Here is a 20,088-nt window from a genome sequence, read left to right as displayed (position 1 = left end):
TATTATCACCATAATATTTTTATTTCTAGCACTTCCTAGAACTGCTGATGGGCTTTTATATACAGTATATATAGCTGGCCTTGAGTACTATAAATGTTAACCTCAAGAGGAAAAATCTCATTTTCTGTTCCACTTCAGACAACAAAATGGCTTGGGGCAGCCCTATGAGATAGATAATACAAATGAGTTGTTATACATGTGTGCACGTATTTATAACTGTACAAAGGTTAAATTAATTATAAGGGGTTATTAAACTCATACAGGCAATAGATGTTCCCTTCCTTCATTATATTATATACTTGATTCTTATTATTATGCTAACCACATCCATCATATTTCTACCTTTTGTTTGGCTGTAATAAACTCACCTTACCAAAACAAAACACAACACAACACAACACAACAAATACTGGCTGGTTGGTTTAGGCCCAGTCATTCTCAGCCCAATACACCTCACAGGAGAAAATAGGAGGCAGGAGAGTTAAATATGTTTGCTGCCTTGACTTTTATATATTAAAAAGTCAGGATAAAATCTAATAATAACAACTGCAACTCAAAAGAAAGATATTTATCAGCCCATCACTAAATTCCCCACCACCACCTACTACCTCCCATAGAAATTATTCCAATTGTTAAACAAAGAAAAAAATTGTTTGAAGCTGAAGCTTAGCAAGGAAGCTCTTAAGTGGCTTTTGCTGCTGAGATTGACAATGAACATGTAAAACATATATCTAGACATATACTATGCAACATGTTGTATATAAGGATAGTACCAAATTCACCTAACATCAGAAAAAAATTCTGGTATGGTAAGAAATTGAGATATATCTAACATAACCCCTATGAGTAAATCTTGCCAAAACTGCCCATTATTTGGGTTAAAGGCAGTAATAGTAACTGGCAAGGTGATAATGCAGAGTAGCAAGCTAAAAGATTAATACTAAAATGTTCGAGCATGATTGATAATGTTGAATCATCTACTTATGATTCGTGTTCTCTTGGGGTTATTTTATGAATCCGATCTTATTTGCCAAAGTCTCAGCTGTTACTTGATGCCATCAATCCTTCACTGAAGTAAAGTCCTCCACATGAAACACTACCTTGTCCTTTGTGATGATTTTCTAAGGCTGTGATAGGTCTCAGAAATCCTAGTAATCAACGATCATTCTGAATACTAGCACTTCTGCCTTTTGTGGTGGAATTATATTTTTTCTCTGAGAATGTCTATTTTATGGATTTCTCCATTTTTAAGTGTGCATAAGGAAACATACTTAACTGATTCAATTTTTTTTTTCAGGCCAATGTTGATGTTGCCAAACATTTTCAGAAGAGATATGTCCTTGCAATATTCATATTTTACTTTAGTTCACAGCTATTTTGGAAAGCCAATGGAACTACAATACGGAAACAGTGAGTTGTTCCTTTAGTCATCTTTGAAAAGAAATTCTCTGAAATACTTTTAAAATAGTTACAATTGGCTTTATCATTATATAGCTATAATTGCTACAAAAATTAATGCCTGTAAGAGACCAGAATAAATAAGAAACTAAAACATAGTTTAATCTCTTTGGCATTTGGATATAGTAGCAGATGGCTTAGCAATGCTATTTAATTAAAATAATCTCATTAATTTAATATTCTATTTACACTTTATACCTGGTAACAAAAGTGGCTAATCTTATAAACCTCCATATCACTGTGCAGATCAAAAAAGAGGAAAATACATATGGAAAAGAAAAGCAATGTGAGACCCACTTTCAATTCTATTAACCTTCAGTTCTCATTCCATTATCTTCCAACATTAGGTGACCATGAAGAATGTTCTGGGTCCATTGAAGTATTTTTACAATAGAATAGAATAACAGAGTTGGAAGGGACCTTGGAGGTCTTCTAGTCCAACCCCCTGTTTAGGCAGGAAACCCTACACTACTTCAGACAAATGGTTCTTCAACATCTTCTTAAAATCTTCCAATATTGGAGCATTCACAACTTCTGAAGGCAAATTGTTCTACTGATTAATTGTTCTAACTGTCAGGAAATTTCTCCTTAGTTCTAAGTTGCTTCTCACCTTGATTAGTTTGCTTTTTGTCCTACCCTCAGGGCTTTGGAGAATAGCTTGACTCCCTCTTTGTGGCAGCCCCTGAGATGTTGGAACACTGCTATCATGTCTCCCCTGGTCCTTCTTTTCATTAAACTAGACATACCCAGTTCCCGCAACCGTTCTTCATATGTTTTAGCCTCCAGTCCCCTAATCATCTTTGTTGCTCTTCTCTGCACTCTTTCTAGAGGCTCAACATCTTTTTTACATTGTGGTGACCAAAACTGAATGCAGTATTCCTAAAAAGAAAAATGTACTTATGCAAAATTGAGGTGCGTACAGTATTTCTGTTGTGCATATAGTTTGAGAGCTAGATTGGTCTAGAGGTTATGGTATCAGGCTGTAAACCAGGAGAATGTAAGTTTTAGTTCCACCTTAGGCATGAAAGCCATCTGGGTGACTTTGGACCAGTCACTGTCCCCCAACCCATGCCATCATGACAAGCCAGTTGGTGAATTCCTACACAAGCAATGCCTAATAATGAAAAAAATCAGACAACATAAGGTTGTTGCTAAATAGGAAGAAGAAGAGATAGCAATAGCACTTAGACTTATATACCACTTCATAGTGCTTTTACAGCCTCTCTAAGTGGTTTACAGAGTCAGCATATTGCCCCCAGCAATCTGGGTCCTCATTTTACCCACCTTGGAAGGATGGAAGGCTGAGTCAACCTTGAGACTGCAGCTAGCAGTCAGCTGAAATAGCCTGCAGTACTGCACTCTAACCACTGTGCCACCTCAGCTTTTAAGTATGTTCACTGCCTTGAGTTCTTTATAAAAATAATAAAGACAGGATAATAAAATCTAAGAAAACCTATTTAATAGTAAATGTTAAGATTTACTATTGATAGTTTTCCTTTTTTTTCTCTTCTTGTTCTCAGTTGGGTTACCAGATATATTTTTACAAATTACTAAAGACATCTCTTGCTGAGAAATTGGCTATGAAATGATTTATAGTACTCTGACTTTAATTGTATATGGAATATATTAGTTGTATAATATTTTCAATCTTCTCATTAATCATAATTGTTTAGTTATCTACCTGTATCATACTGCTTTTACCATGTTTCTTTCCCTTACAATATTATATTGTCTATACGTGTGTGTGTGAGGGGGGGAGGGAGGGAGGGAGGGAGGGAGGGAGGGAGGGAGGGAGAGAGAGAGAGAGAGAGAGAGAGAGAGAGAGAGAGAGAGAGAGAGAGAGAGAGAGAGAGAAGTACATGCTACTTATCCAAAAAGCTATTAATCTTTATCACAAATTATGTTGACATATTTTCAACGAACTATTTCTTGGATACATGAAGCAAATTAGAATAGATTGAATCATATTTCTTTTATGTTTGAGACTTCCTTCTAATATGAAAGAAATAATCCCTTCTTGCTAGCATGACTAGACTTTGTCAAAAAGTTGACTAGATTTGTTTATCTAACAGAGGAACTGGAGAAAGCCATATGATGATTTTTTTTTAACCCAGCTGGTTAGTAATCAGGGCAGATTTCCAGGAAATACCATATCTGTTCTAGACATTGATAAAATATGATCAAATCACTTCCATATTGCCAAGAAGGCTGCAAGGAAGTACACTTGAATCATTGGGACGTGAGTTTGACTCAAAAAAAATTATTTATTTTTTTCTCTTGAAAATGTTTTCCCACTGAAAATGATTGATGCTTTTGCATTTTGGGAAATGAGTGCAGAAAAAACCCTTCATTTTTTAACATTGCTTTTGTGAATTAATCACTTTTTTAAAATTCTGGAGAAAGAAAGTATACTACCTTGAAATCCTTTAGATCCTGCTGGTTTCAGTAAAATGATAACTCAGTAAAATTCTAACTATCCAATAATGACCTTAAATTTTTTTTTTATTTTATTTATTTATTTATTGAATTTGTATACCGCCCTTCTCCCAAAGGGACTCAGGGCAGTGGACAGCCAAAATTAAAATACATATAATACAAAAATTAAGATAGCTAAAATAAATTAAATCAATCGGCCTCCCAATTTAAAACCCTAAGTCTATAAAATTTAAAAATTCCCATTAAAAAACCATTTAGGCTAGGCTGGTTTGCTGGAATAAATAAGTCTTCAGGTCCTTATGGAAAGTACGGAGGTCTGGGATCAGTCGTATTCCAGGAGGTAGCTCATTCCACAGGGATTTTAATGTTTTCATGTAGAATGTTATCTACTGGAGGCATAAAATGCTTTGAAATGTGGCATTTTTGACACAATTACACCTCTGAAAACCTCTGCCGGTATACTTTCTATTGCCTTATACAACAGTCAGTTCAGAACAAGAACAAAGATAGGTAGTTCAGATTGGCTATAAAGTCTTCTAAAATCCTTATTTAAAATGCTAGTGGCTGCCTGCTTCTTTATATTTCAGAAAAAAAAAAAACTCCTGCCTGAGGTTTCTCACCTTATCAAGTGCAATAATTGAGCTCCATTTGGACAGCTCTACCTTGAATTTCAACATTTGACTGGCCCACTTTCAAATGAATCCTGGCTTTATTGCACTTTGTTCCCCATTTATTTCAAGGCCCAAGAGACTTTGATATTTGGAGATGTAACAGATTCAACAAAACAAATAATCCTGTTGTTTTAAAAATGTTTTGCCGTTCATTCGTTCAATTTCCATGGCTATCCATCTCAATGACTCAATTTAAACTGCTTCAGGATTTTTACAATATAAAGACCAGCTGTGAAACTCAGTTCTACATTCTAGGTGGTAGGAAGTTAAAGAAATAGACTGAGTGAGGAAACCACATCACCTCTAATTTTTGAAGTTAAATATTTCAACAAGCTGTAATGAACCATATACCTTGGGACAGACAATAGAAGATAGTCAGGTGACATTGTTTCACCTCTAAGCAATACTAAAGGATTGTACCCAGAGTCGGTACTAAAACTTATCTGTTGCAGTTATAAAGGAGTGATCCTTATTGTCCTTCCTTATGAATAATAGACAATTTCAACTGATGTAGTTCAATGGTTATAAGTACACAACAATTAACTCCTGGCTGAGAAGCCTGACCTAGGGTTGAAGGTGATAGCTACCACTTATTGGCCTCTGCGTGTAAACTAGATTTGCCAGATGGCAACTCAGAAAGAATTTCTTTTGAAAGCTGTGTTTGCAGTTGGCAAGGCATGGACCTGAAGTAGCAATGAACTGAGTGGAGGACGTATATACTTACCAGGAAGAGCAGGCTGTTAGTGTGCAGCATTGCAGCACAACATAAGCATGCTGCCTAGCTTTTCCATGATTGATATCTTGTGGTTCCTTCAGGTAAAGAATTGGGCTCTTTCCCATTTGGCTACCCCTCAGTGGGGGCAGCCAGCTGCTAAACAAAAGCTAATAATAAAATGATGCCTTTCTTCCCCAAAGTCAAATCTGCTCATTCATAAACCAGTTCATTAAAAAATGGCACATATCCCAGTCTGCATATACCTGCTTGATATATAGCTGGGCCAGAGTCTAAAAGCCTACAGACTTGACAGTTAATGAGGGGAAAAGCACATCACATAAACCATGAACTAAAGAGCAAGCTACTTTAGTTAATTAAATTTATAACCGCCCCTTTCCTTCAGAAGTCCAGGACACAATACATAGCATTTCCTCCTCTAATTCTTTCCCACAACAACTTTGGGAAGTAGGTTGGGTTGAAAAAGAACAATTGTTCTCAGGCCACCCAGAGGACTTCAGTAGTTGAATATTTCCTTGAACCTACCCCAACATCTTCATCATTACACCACACTGGTATAAAGAGACAAAAGCATACATATATCCCTCTTATACACAAGACATAAAAAGCCCCCTCTTTATTTATGACCATATAATTTAAAGCACATCTCCCTATTACAGCTCTTTCTATCTAATATATGCTAATATATATTGAAACCTCTCACAATATTCCATCAGAAAATTATATAGACTGGGGATTTTGAGAATTTAAGTTCAGCTCATTTAAATGGCAAAAAAAGAGATTGCGTGCAAATAAAAATATGCAACATGAGGATACACCAAACTTCCCCATGTGATATACTGTAAATAACCAAGATACTCTTTCTTGAAGAAAAAATGAGAGCTATACAAATCATAATAATGGGCTTCTTAAACACTCTGCCCAAAACTCAACCTGCACTTCTATTTCAAAATTGCATCCTCTAACTCTAGTGACCCTCCTCAAATGCCCAACTGAGAACAGTCTTTTTCATGATTGTGGCTGTCTATTATGACTTGTCATCATTGCCCATCAGCTATCTTCAATTCCCCCAAGATGAGTTTTGGTTTCCAAGTTCTGCTGTGCAAACCAAAAAAACCATGCCTGAATTGCTGAGTCCACTTTCAGTTCTTCAAACAGAAAACACCTTCCTGTGTCATCTCACTATAGTCCATGGTAGGGCCACAGCTTGTCCAGTTGAGAGAAGTAAGGTGAAGAATTAAGATAAGTGAGGTTGCTCCCAATTTTGCATACACAAAATTGCTATAGTATTTCCTTTTCCTCAAAGTGAAAGATAAAAGACAGTAGCAAACTAAAGTCAACAGGTAATGAAGTATGAAGAATTGCAAGAGAGCTATCATGATGAGTCTGCTCATATGCAGGCTTTTATGAGTTAGTTTTTTCTAGTGGATCTGAACTCTCCATATAACTAATTGAAATTTCTGTACACCTATCACACCCCACCCGCCCAAAAATCCTCACACATGCAACAAAAGACTCAAGTCTTTTTCTGCACTGAAAGATTCCTATAAAGATTACCTGTTGCTTTTTTTTAAAAAAAAAAACAATTTTTAAGAACTATATTTATTCAATATACTGTATTTTAAGCTGCTTCTTATTTCTCAAGGCAGCTGACAAAAATACAACTCTTATATTAAGAAATGTCAAGTTAAACAATATGTCAAATTTGATCAATGAGTTTAAAAAATCTATTTTGCATGGCTAAATCTTTAAAGTTTAAAGCTAGGAATTGGAAGAATTAAATAGTAATCCACTTCACAATTCCAGGATGTTGTTTTATCTGAAATGTCTTTCAGGACAGGAGTCATATCTACAATATGTCTTCCAGAAAACCATTTTTCATGTTACTGTTTAGAGATGTGATAGCTCATCTTTCTCATAATAATCCTTCTATTGTGCAAGTTAGCACTGACTTACATAAAGGGTTGGTTATATTGTAAGATTAACATCAAAGATGGTCCTTGGACTTGATACAAGGCAGAACAATAACAGTACTTCTCTGCTGAGCTTTGCTTACCAACACAGGACTCCCCGGAAAGTGAATAGGTTCCATTGTCATGGAAACCGCTTCTGCACTCACAGTGGTACCACCCTGGGAGGTTAACACAGCGTGAATGGTTGTGACATTCAATGATCCCCTCAGCACATTCATCAATATCTGCCTCAGAGAAAAACACAAGCCAGCCAGGATATTAATTTTCTTTTACACCAACATTTTAGATAGTAAAAAACACAACACTAAGCCCTTCTGGAATACAATAGAATGCACCTTTTAATGAATAGGCTACGCTCTACACACAAAGGTACCTCACTGGCCCATCTTTATAGTTTACAAACTTGGAAGGACTTTCTTTAGAATAAACCAGGCTAAGGTATTATCAAGAACTCTTGGATGATATTTGGGAAAGATAAATTCCCCACCTCTCTTATAAATAGGTGTGTGGGGGGGTGTCTCAATTTCAATTCCCTTGATCTACAAACAATGTAAATTCACCCAGGTCACACTGGGCATTTTTTAATCTTTATTTTTTACATTTTATTTATTGAATTGTAATTTTGTAGTTTAATGGTTGTAAGCCATCTAGAGGCATTGAGAATCAGGCTGCATATGAGATTATTATTGTTATAATTATCAATGTTTGATAATTGAATCGAATGGGACTTTTTATAAAGCATATTATAAAAATAGAAGAAAGTATTGATTCTGAATAGGAAATAGTTATTCAGGCTTAATATGTTGTTGTGATCTGGAGATGTTCAAATGAAAATCCCCCCTCAGCTATACAAACTAAATGGGACTTTTTTTCCTCATTTTAACCAATCTTACCAACCTATGGTGAGGCTAAAATTGGAGCAGAACAGAACACAATTTATACTGCCTTGAATCCTGGAAGAGAATGATGTGTGCTATCTATATTAATTTATTAGACATATATTGACAACTTTAAAGATGAATGTGGAAATGCCTAAGATAAATGTAAACATTTGTGAGATCTAAGTCATATATTTTTCAGATTTGAAAGGTGAAGGAAACCATTTGTCACGAAGTAGAAAATAGGTTGTGCTGTGAAAGACCTTGGATCACCCTCAGGAAGAAAATCACTTCCTCTAAAGCAGTGTTCCTCAATTTCAACAACTGTAAGCTGTATGGACTTCAATTCTTAAACTTGAGCAGCCATTTAAAACACTGTTTTAAATAGCTGCTCAACCAAAAGCTGCGGACATTTAAACCCCACTTTTCAATTCTTATGATGTGGTCATACAATACAATGTCCAGGGCTGTACACTGACAATAGACTACTGAGTTTTCACTGAGTGAAAACTGTTCAGAGGCTTTCCTATCAACTCTTAGGAAGAAGGGTTGAAATTCTTGTTCTTTTTAAGAATGTACTTTTTAAAATTGTTTTATAAGTGAAATTAACAGGCAAAAATATAAAAAGAAACGACCTGTGATAATACAATGAAAAAGAATAATGGTGATCATAAACTGAAAATTTGAAAAGAGAAAGAGGGAAAGGATTCATAAAACAAATCCTAGTGAGGAATATTAATAGATAGCAAGCTCAATCCTTTAACATGTTGTTAAATTTAGACCATATATAAACTTAATGTTCCATCTTCTTATTTTTACTGTTTAGCAGTAAGATTTATTTGACATTTCAAAGATTGACAGAGAATACATCTCTTGAAGCCTCACTTCAACAACTGAAGCCTTACTTATTTTATTTCAATCTATGCAAATTAATTCTCTTACTAATTCCCAGGCTCAATAAAGCCAAAGTTTTCCATAATATCTTAAATTCCATATTGTTATTATATTCACCTCTACAACAGCTATGTTTTCCCCTGAAAAAGAAAACATTATATTATTTATTTTATTTATTTATTTATTTTATTAGGCTTATATGCCGCCCTATCTCCAATGGGCTCAGGGCGGCTCACAACAATAAAAACCACAATCCATAATGCAATTTAAAATGCCTAATTAAATCAGATACAATTAAAAACCCGTAAAAAACCCCATGAGTCCAGGCCGGGGGACTCGAATAACCAAGCTTTTAATTTGCAGTGAAAGGTGCGAAGGTCAGGGGCCAGCCGAAGCCCCAAGGGAAGTTGATTCCAGAGGGTGGGCGCCCCCACAGAGAAGGCTCTACCCCTGGGGGCTGCCAGACGACATTGTCTCGCTGAAGGCACCCTGAGCAGGGTCTCCCTATGGGTGCGAACTGGGCGATGGGATGTTGTTGCTGGCTGCAGGTGGTCCGCCAAATATCCTGGGCCTAAGCCATGTAGGGCTTTATAGGTCATCACCAGCATCTTGAATCTCACCCGGAGGGCAACCGGTAACCAATGCAGGTCGCGCAGAAGGGGTGTTACATGGGAGTATCGGGATTCTCCCATCACAATATTAATCAAAGAATCCTCACACTTCTTATCATAGAGAGGCCAATAGATACAACCTAGAATTTTCTGATGGATTAACTTCATCTTTAAATAATATTTAATATTTCTTAAATTAGTGGGCCCACTAATTTTCAAAAATTGGATATTTCAAGTCCTTGTTTCTATAAAATGTAAACATTACTAATATCAACCCTTGTTAAATTCTTTAATTTCTTACAGAAATGCCAATTTTACTTCAAATACAGCTTCTCTTAAATATTCCACTACTTCAGATGTTTTATTTTATTTTATTTTTTATTTTTTTATTTGATTTATATCTCGCCCTTCTCCTAGTGGATTCAGGGCGGTGCACAGCCAGAACTAAAACACATACCAATACAAAATTTAAAATTTTAAAATAATTATATAACTGTGGCTCAAAATTTAAAACATTCAAACTAAAACTCGATTGACAATTTAAAAGACTAAAAAAGGCTAAAAAAAGACAGTTTCTAAGACAGCTAAAGATTCTGGGGCCATATTGTTCTGACAGTACATGCTGTTATTGCACATGTTAACAAATAGATGATTTGGGTAAATTGATTCTAAATTGCTATAAAAAGCCCAGTTGTGCAGACCAAAAAATATCTTTCTAAATTTGCTAGCCAAATAATAACTTGGTTTTTAGAGCTGGCTTTGTCCTCTTCTTCCAGAAAGGACAAACCCCCCCCCATTTTTCACCGCCCCCCCCTTTTGAGGTGCAATTGATCTGGGCTCTGCATGCAAGAGACCAGATCAATTCAAAGCATGATTCTGTAACAGAAACAATCAGACTGATTCCTATTTTTCATTCAAGGCAATGCAACAAATGAGTTGTTTCAGTTTCCCACGCACTCTCATTTATTGGGCCCTTGGTTTCAGTATACTAAAAAAGTTGAAAAAATAATTAGACTGTATACAGTAAGAATGGCAGGGGGAGACAAAATGGTGGTGCTGAGATCTCAAACAACATTCTGCCTTCCCACTTTGGAATCTTAACAATTTATTCTGTATATTAGATATTCTTGTAAGCTTTTTCATTCAGTCTTAAATCTGTTCTTGCATTTATATCCCTATTTTTTTAAAAAAATGATAATTTATTTTTTTCTGATAAGATCCAAGAAATAATATTTAGCAATTCATTCTTTGGACCAAAACCTTCTGTTAATTAGACAGCGATCTCCATTTATTCATCTACAAGCACAATACTGTTGGTAACACTGTCATGAAATTAGCACAGCAATTTTAAACATTGCACATAAATCATGCATTACTCAAAACCAATCCAGCCACTACAGTTTCTCAGCCTTCAGGACAGAAAATGTTGAATGGACAATATCAGACAATCAGTTCTCATTTGGCTATTCTTTAGATGACTTAGCAGCTTGCAGAAAAATCAGAAGTTCAATATTCGTTAGTCAAACTTTCTACATTCCTTCTAGATATATTGGACTACAAATCTTATGTTTGCAGGGGATAAACTTGCTGAAGACATAGTTATGTCAACACATAGTTATATGGTCCATATCAATTTAAGCTCAATTAAAAAAAGTTATGCAAGGTCAATGTGTTTGAGAATTTTAAAAAAAATAGGTAACTTAATAAGAATCACAAAACTAAAGACTGAAAAAGACCTTGGAATGGAAGCCATTTAGTGTTACTCCTTTCCCAATGCAAGAACCTACTATTAAAGCAGCCCTAACTGATGGCCATCCAACCATTGTTAAAAATACCTCCAGTGCAGAAGAATCCACAACTTCTAGTGAAGGAGAGACAGAGGAAGAGACATTGTTAGCAATTCCAAGCATTAAGAAAATTTTCCTTGTTATCTTGGTTGTTCTCCTCTGGATACATTCCAGTTTACAACGTCCTTCCTAAAATATGGCATCCAGAACTGGACAAATATTCCAGGTTTGCATTGAGAGAGAAATGCTGACTTTTCTTGATCTTGAAATATATGGCTGTTGATAAAGTCAGGGACACGGTGGCTTAAAGGGACATGGTGGTTTAGTGGGTAAGATGCTGAGCTTGTCAATTGAAAGGTCGGCAGTTCAGCGGTTTGAATCCCTAGTGCCGCGTAACGGGGTGAGCTCCCGTCACTTGTCCCAGCTTCTGCCAACCTAGCAGTTCGAAAGCACATAAAAAATGCAAGTAGAAAAATAGGGACCACCTTTGGTGGGAAGGTAACAGCGTTCCATGCACCTTTGGCATTTAGTCATGCCAGCCACATGACCACGGAGACGTCTTCGGACAGCGCTGGCTCTTCAGCTTTGAAACGGAGATGAGCACTGCCCCCTAGAGTTGGGAAAAATTAGCACATATGTGCAAGGGGAACCTTTACCTTTACATAAAGTCTGTAGCTGCATTTGCTTTTTTTTTTTTATTACACGTGTACTACATTGCTGGTTCATGTTCAGTTTTTGATCTATCAAAGACCCCAGGTGTCTATCACATGTATTGCTGCCCACCATGTATCTCCTATGCTAATGCCTTGATTTTTCTTACTCAGATGTAGAATGTTTTTGCCTCTGCTAACATATATCTTGTTCTAACTACTCTTTCCATTTGTTAAGATCCTCCTCAATCTTAATAATGTCTCAAAAAAAAAATTATCAAGGCTGAATTGTAAGAATATTTCACAATCAGATGTTCTAACCTCTTATATAATTCATGATAAATACACTGAATCTTACAAAGGCTAGATCCACATACCATTCATCACTCCTTCCAGTTTGATGCAAAGCCACTGACATTGGGTATTATTATTCAATCTGTTTTGATGGCACTATGTTCCAGCATAGATTGTGCAGATGAAACACTTGTCAAACATTCTTCGAAGGCAGATGAGCGGGGAAAAAAATTAGATAAATAAGCTAACATGGCTGCTGCATTCTCCTGGTCAACTAAAATGGTTGCTCTATCAAAAATAAATAAATAATCAAGCTTGTTTAATATCCCTTGTTTTTGATAAAATGCCTGCTGGAAAAAGCCTGCTGTTATTTTCCAAATGTTCCAAAGCAACTTTTCAGACTTTATCTGAAAAAGTAAAAGCAGAAAGCTGGCAAGTATCCATGAACAGGAATTATATCTGTACTTCACATCACATGTCATTTCATGAGGACAGGAATGAATGATATTGTGCTCAAACGGTACCTACCGGTTTGAGAAGTGACCTTTAGCTAAGTTTTCTTATTCTGCTTCAAAAGTAATGCTCTCCCACCCCACCTTGACAAACACAAGCAGGCGAATCTGGTTCACCTTCTGCATTTCACCCAGTTCTATACAGATTGCTCTTTTCCAACTGGCAGGTGTGTGCTCTGACAGACATCCCTGCCGTCCATCTTTGTCCTCTGCCTTCAGTAGTTATTTCATACTGAGTTCCTTGCAATAAAAGGTTGGAGTCTTTTTTTTTTTTTAAAGCAAGTTTTTTAGTGGAATGTTGAAATGCTTGTTATTTGTTTGCTGTTGTTTTCCTTTAACAGGTTCATCAATGCAGTTGTAAAATACTGGTAATTTCTTTGTTTTGTTTTGTTTTCCTTTTAATTGGGTGAAATTGACAAAGTTTGTTCGTTCATAATTACATTTTCTTCAGCTGCTCTCTTTTACAAGACCTTGGGTGACTGGTAAATTCTGACAAGTTTTCCCTTCTTGCTCAAGTGAAAGAAAGAACGGTAAAACTGTTGGGCTAATAAGTGACAAGAAAAGAATTACGGAATATGGTTTCTATATATGATGAGTGCTGCAAGACTGTTACATGAACAAAAATGGAAAAGCTTTGAAATGCCCACAATAGACGAATAGTTGGTGAAGATGATAGAATTAGCAGAGAGGGCAAAATTGATTTGTCTGATTAGGGAAAGGAAAATAACCTTATTTGTTAGTGAATGGAAACCCCGATGGACTTTTTGCTGAAGAAATGGAAAAATGAAGTTATGATTAATCGGCAAATAGAAATGCATTTATGACTGTGGTTAAGATTGGAAGCCATGTCTTTATCACCTTTTCCTTTTTTTCCTTTTTTTCCTTTCTTTTTCATCTTTTCTTTCTTACCTGTTAGTTTTCCTTGTGTTGACTCTAAAACTTGTGTTGTTTTTATCTTGGTAAAAATTTCAGTTAATTTCACATGCACACAGACACACACGCCACAGTGTTGCCTTTTTTTCTTTTTAATTAGTCCACAAAAGACAAATCCACAAAGGGAAAAACACCTGACACTTCCTTTCCAAGCATAGGTGGGGGGAAAAAGCATCAGGGGAATCCATTAATTGGAGACATGTTACCAGTTGGGCAGAAAAAATACTGATCATGACTGAAACCAAAATAGGAGAAGGGGTTGAGTTCCAAAAACGGATTTCTTAAATCAACTTTATTTCTAGCCAATTCACGCATTGGGAACAAGCACCTGAGGGAGGCAGCATAGTTAAGGTCTACATCTGAGTGGATACCTGTATATTTCAGTGTTAAAATGGCCAATGCCAGTTACAGTTGCAAATATAACCCAATTCAGTTTTCTGTTTTCTCAATAATTCAGATTTCCACACTGCATTATAAACAACCCTAACTTACAAGTGCCTTAATATTTAAAAAAAAAAAAATGAGAGAAAAGGCAAACCTATTTCAATAGCAATTGATGGATTGAAGCAAATGAAAGCATATTCTACATGTTGTAATGCTCAAAATATACAAATTGGATTCCCCAGAGAAATCAAATAAAGTATGACTTTTAAAATATTTTTTCCTTTTCATAATATGTTGCAATCTCTAATAAGCCTGAATGACAGTTACCGCACCTTAAAGGTTTTCTCCTTTGATATTTTCGGCTGCATATTTTGGAAGGCTGCGATCAACATTATGAAATTAATACTTTTCAAGAATTTAATTGGCTGTAATCTTTTTTCACTCTGTGCCATGGAAAAAATGTTGAATCTTCTGTTTAGATAGAATCATTAAGAACGATAACTTGGATAGTTTTAAGCATCACTGAAGGGGATATCACCAGTGACAAATGAATCTCTTTTATAAGAAGGATGAGCTGTTTTCATCCGTTGAGAATTATTTCTAGCCAAGAAGGCAAGAATAAAAGCAATCTGTGACTGTATTTATACATTTTGGATTTATATCTAATTTACATTTGAAGTAGTATGAAATTTCTTTTTCATGGATTACTTTATCCTAGCAAGGGCCAGAAGTATGTCTATATTGCATTGGGTGGGAAATGTGCTGCTTTTGTGGCATCACCATCAAAAGCTCCAGTTCTCATTGCAGGAAAGGATGCCTGAGGTGAAAACTCATTGTGTGGAAATGTGCAAATGGGCACAGCTGCTTAGAAATGTAGAAAAGGGACGTTGTAGCAAAATATTTAAGATGTCACTGTTACTCCACTGAAGAAAAAGTAACTGTTATCTGGAGTAAGAGATAGATCAGGGGTCAGCAACCTGCGGCTCTGGAGCTGCATGTGGCTCTTTCACCCCTCTGCTGTAGCTCCCTGTCACTCAAAATATGCATCACAACCGCCAATTTGCAACACCTGCCAGCACACAATTTATTGAGCTTTTCAACCCCCGGTAGGCCAACCATGGATAAATCCAAGAAAAGAAAAGTTTCAGAAGAAAACAGAAGGTTTAATTTAACTACATATGCTAGTTTTGTGGCCACTCAAGAAATAGTCAGGCATGGTTTTGTGGCTCCCGGTGTTTTCTTTTCTGTGGGAAACAGGTCCAAATGGCTCTTTGAGTGTTTAATGTTGCAGACCCCTGAGATAGATAGAAGCAGAGGTGGGTTTCACATATTGTTACCATTGGTTCGCCGCCCGCATGCATGCTTGCTTTGCATGTGTGCGCACCTTCTATGCATGCACCTGATCTTCTGCGCATGCGCTTTGCTCATGTGCGCACCTTCCTCGCATGCACCTGTTGTGGCCCTGCCCTCTGAGCCTATCTCATCGGAGGAAGAAGGCTCTGAACATGAGGGAGAGGAGTCAGCCAGGCCTCCCTCTCCAGGCCCCTCCCCTCTGGCACTGTCTCAGGTGCCGGCCGAGGGAGAGGAGATTAGCCAGGAGCCAGGTGTCTCTGATGAGAGCGAGGAAGGAGAGCTGTCGTTCCTGGATGCACGCCAACGAAGGCGTGATAAATGGTTGCAGCAGTTAAGGAGGCATGCTAGGGATTAGAACTGAGTCACTGGACCACATCCCAGAGACAATATAAGAGAGGGTGGTGGCTGGTAAAACTCCGTGACGAACAAAAACTAACTCTGGCTAGTCACTTGAACAACGTCTGAAACTGCTGAAGGGATATTGTTTTGCTGGACTATTTGCAATGCGTATGTAATTTTATGTTATCTGTTGCAGTAAAGCTCTTGGCAGACGGTGCTTATATTGTTGCCAAGTTTGAGATAACGTGTGCGTTATGTGTGCGTGCCAAGTACTTTCTTAACCCTCGGCTGGCTGTGTTTGTGTGTGTGTGTAGACGGGGACAGATCAGCACCTAGCTTCAAAAACGTGGCTAAATAGGATGGCATAGTGCCAGGGTGGGTGGGCAGGCCACTCGTGATCTCTGCTCCGGGTTTGCCCAAACCGGTCTGAACCGGCTGAATGCCACCTCTGCATAGAAGTATAGACTGCTAGCAGATGGAATCTATGTTCATTGTAAAATCTGTCTGATTGTAAATTAGTTGAGAACAATCAACCACTGGAATGCCTTGCCTTCAGAAGTGTGGGTGCCCCATCGCTGGAGACTTTCAAGGAGAGACTAGAAAATCATTTGTCTGAAATAGTTTTTTTAAAAGTTTTTTTTTAATTTTCATTTTTCATAAACATACACAAATGTACAATCTCTTAGCCATTATTAATCATAAATATTATCTTTTGATTTTCATATTTGTTCAGTCTTGCTCCTAAAAATTTAAAGTATACTCGGGGTTGCTCTTCTACCATTCCATATCTTCCTTATTTCACAACAACCCTTCTTCTCCTACTTGTCTGAAATGTTATAGTCTTTCCTGTTTGTGCAAGGATTTGGACTAGATTATATCCAAGGTCCATTCCAATTCTGCTATTCTTTATTCTATGTTCTAAATCCCAATTTAAATTGTATGGCAGCTTAGTGCCTATCGTTCTATCTCCATCTAGAAACAGTCACAAAAGTTTAATAGTGGTGTAAGAAATGTTCATTGCTCTTCACAATGTTATAGGAGTTTTGCAATGAAATAATTAGAAAATGTTTTGGGATAAAGCTTAAAAAGTGTTTTTTCTGGGGGAAAAAAGTGATACTGTTTTTAATCATGATAGCAAATATTAATTAGCTGAGTTTAAGAAGAACATGCAATAAATATCAGTATTTTAATTGGAAGTCTTTGCAATTGTTTCCAGACCCACTTCGTTATTTTGCAGCAGTTGGATCAAGGTTTTCCTTGATAGCAATAGCACTTAGACTTATATACCGCTTCATAGTGCTTTTACAGCCCTCTCTAAGCAGTTTACAGAATCAGCCTATTGGCCCCAACAATAGGGTAAACAATCTGGATCCTCATTTTACCCACCTCGGAAGGATGGAAGGCTAAGTCCATCTTGAGCCTGGTGAGATTCGATCTGCAGTAGCCTGCAATACTGCACTCTAACCACTGTGCCACCTCGGCTCTTGATCATTCCATGATTGTATTGACTACTGTGGATTTATTTCTATGTTACGCTGTTCTATATTAGTCCACTGATTTCATTCAAATTACATTTATATCTATGGTTCTGAGAAAAAAGAGGCCAATTTGTTTCTTCAGCTCAACTTCCTTGTTACAATATAATTTTGTTATAGCAACACAATGTAAAATTGGTCATTCAGCATTCATTTTAGAGTAAACCTACTGTATTTATTTTTATTTTTTATTTTTTTATTAAAAAGTTTTACAAATTTTTTTTTTTACAAATATTTCTCCCTCCCCCTCCCTTCCTTACTCCCCCTAACTCCCCCCCCCGAACTTCCCAGAACAAAATACAGGATATAACAGTTGACAATCATATACTAAACTAATCTAACTACCTATGGATTCCTATCCCCCCCTTGATACTTTAACTCCCCTTTTACTTAACTAAATATGAATACTCTTAATTTTTCTATTCATTCATAAGCTATTTGATACTTTTTAGTCCGATATTTGTTTTGAATATAATCAATCCATCTTCTCCATTCCGATATATATCTTTCTTGTGAGTGATCTTTCAAATAAGCTGAAATTTTCACCATTTCTGCTAAATTCGTTACTTTTAATGTCCATTCTTCAATAGTACACAAATCTTCCTTCTTCCAATATTGCGCCACCAAAAGTCTAGCTGCAGTTATTAAATTTAAGATCAATTTAGTCTCTATAACCGTACAATCTGTGATTATACCCAACAAAAACAACTGTGGAGTAAACAACAAAAACAACTGTGGAGTAAACTTTATCTTCTTTTTAAGGATATTTTGAATAATCCACCATATTTTAATCCAAAATGCTTTAACTTTTTTTACAAGTCCACCATATATGATAATAAGTGGCATCATCACAATCACATCTCCAACACTTAGATTGCAAATTCAGATACATGCAAGCTAACTTTTTAGGATCCAAATGCCATCTATAAAACATTTTATAAAAATTTTCTCTTAAATTTTGTGCTTGTGTAAATTTCACATTTCTAACCCATATTTTTTCCCAAGTTTCCATCATTATTGGTTCCTGAATATTTTGTGCCCATTTTATCATGCAATCCTTAACTAATTCCGTTTCTGAATCTATTTTTATCAATATATTATATAATCTTTTTATATGCATTTGGCCTTGATCTCTAATTTGTTTTACCAAATTTTCCTCATTCTGCATGATACCAATTCTCTGATCTTCTTTCCATCTAGCTTGCAACTGTCCATACTGAAACCAAGTTTGAATTATCCTTTCTTCTTTTAATGCATTTAAAGACTTTAACTGCAATGTACCCCTTTCCATTTTCCAACCCTTTCCGGTTGGCGATCTGCAGGGACATGGTGCTGAGCGAGTAACCACTACTCCTCAACACTGCTTGTCATCGTGTTTTGGGGATCCTTTCAGGGGTGCGGGACCTAGAGAGCACCACAGACAATAGAGAGAGTCAGGTGAGCGAGAAAGCGAAGCACAAACGCTTCTCACAAGACCGGGCAGCTCTGTCAAACCAACGTGTGTGAGTCAGCCATTCAATGGCAGACTTGAAGCTGTGGTAGCCGGTAACAAGACGGGAAGCAAGGAAGATCGGAGGCTGCAGTGTCGAGATTGAAACGTGCTTTCCCTGCCTATGCGAAATCGGACATCAAAAGAAGGGGTCAGCGGAGTCGGGCGCGAAGGGCTCAGAGTGGAAAAGAGTGGTGATTGAGAGCAGAGAGCAGATGAAAAGACTACAGAGCCTGACAAGCCGGCACGGAGAACGAAAGGTCGAGGACGTGAGACTACCTGCGTAAAAAGAGGTTCGGTGGGCACAGCAAGAAAGAAGAATAAAAGAATCCAGAAGAACTCTTTTTATTTCATTGCCTATAGCAGTAAATCTAGCGGAGGGCGAAGCAAGTTGGTGGTTTGACTCTACTTGACTTTACCAGAGAACAGGAAATGCAGCCATTACAGAGATCTGACAGAGCAAAATTGAAGGACTGGCACAGAGACAATCTAGCAGCAAGAACTATCATAGAGCACTGTCTGTGACTAATGAATCTGGGAAAAAGAAAGGCTTGGAGAAGATTGGAGGCTGAGTAATAAAGAACATTATATTTTCTACATAGTATAATCTTAAATTAGGCATTTTAAGACCTCCTCTTTCACGTATATCTTGCATTATTTTTAACTTTATTCTCGGTCTTTTCCCTGCCCAAACAAAATTATTAATACCCTTCTGCCATTCTCTCAAGTTTTCATCTTTCTTGAGTATTGGTATCATTTGGAACAAAAATAAAAACCTGGGTAAAACGTTCATTTTTATTGCTGCTATTCTTCCCAACAAGGATAATTGTAATTTTCCCCAATTCTCCATTTTTGTCTGTATTTTTTGCCATAACAAATCATAATTATTTTAAGCCTACTGTATTTATGAAGATTAGACACATATGCAAATTGTCTCATCATGCAATCATTTCCCTGGTGGTAGATTTATGTTGTTCCTACTTTAAATGCCGGCCTTACTCTCTACCATTCATATTGCCAACTGACCTTGAAAAAGTCAAAGGATGCACAAAACAATCCCTCATCCATGGTTAGTGTTGCTTGCAAAGTTAACCTTTTTTCAGACAGTAGTACATCAAGTTGATATTGTCATGATATTTTCATGTGTCGTGGCTCACA

General features: G+C 36.8%; 1 protein-coding gene across 2 annotated transcripts in view; it reads right to left on the bottom strand.

Moving 5' to 3' along the window:
• Window positions 1-20,088, bottom strand: part of NELL1 (neural EGFL like 1) — a 564,211-nt gene that overhangs the window by 31,670 nt on the left and 512,453 nt on the right. Inside the window, exon 16 of one of the 2 annotated variants that reach the window (XM_034417254.3) lies at window positions 7,355-7,495. The exons of the other annotated variant lie outside the window; for it this stretch is intronic. Within the exon in view, the coding sequence (XP_034273145.2) occupies window positions 7,355-7,495 (141 nt within the window). The remainder of the gene's footprint in view (window positions 1-7,354; window positions 7,496-20,088) is intronic. 2 annotated transcript variants of the gene reach the window in all.

This window comes from Pantherophis guttatus, chromosome 1 (assembly GCF_059756535.1).
Source record: "Pantherophis guttatus breed Tessera chromosome 1, ASM5975653v1, whole genome shotgun sequence".
NCBI lineage: Eukaryota > Metazoa > Chordata > Lepidosauria > Squamata > Colubridae > Pantherophis > Pantherophis guttatus.
This window is presented reverse-complemented; position numbering and strand designations above follow the sequence as displayed.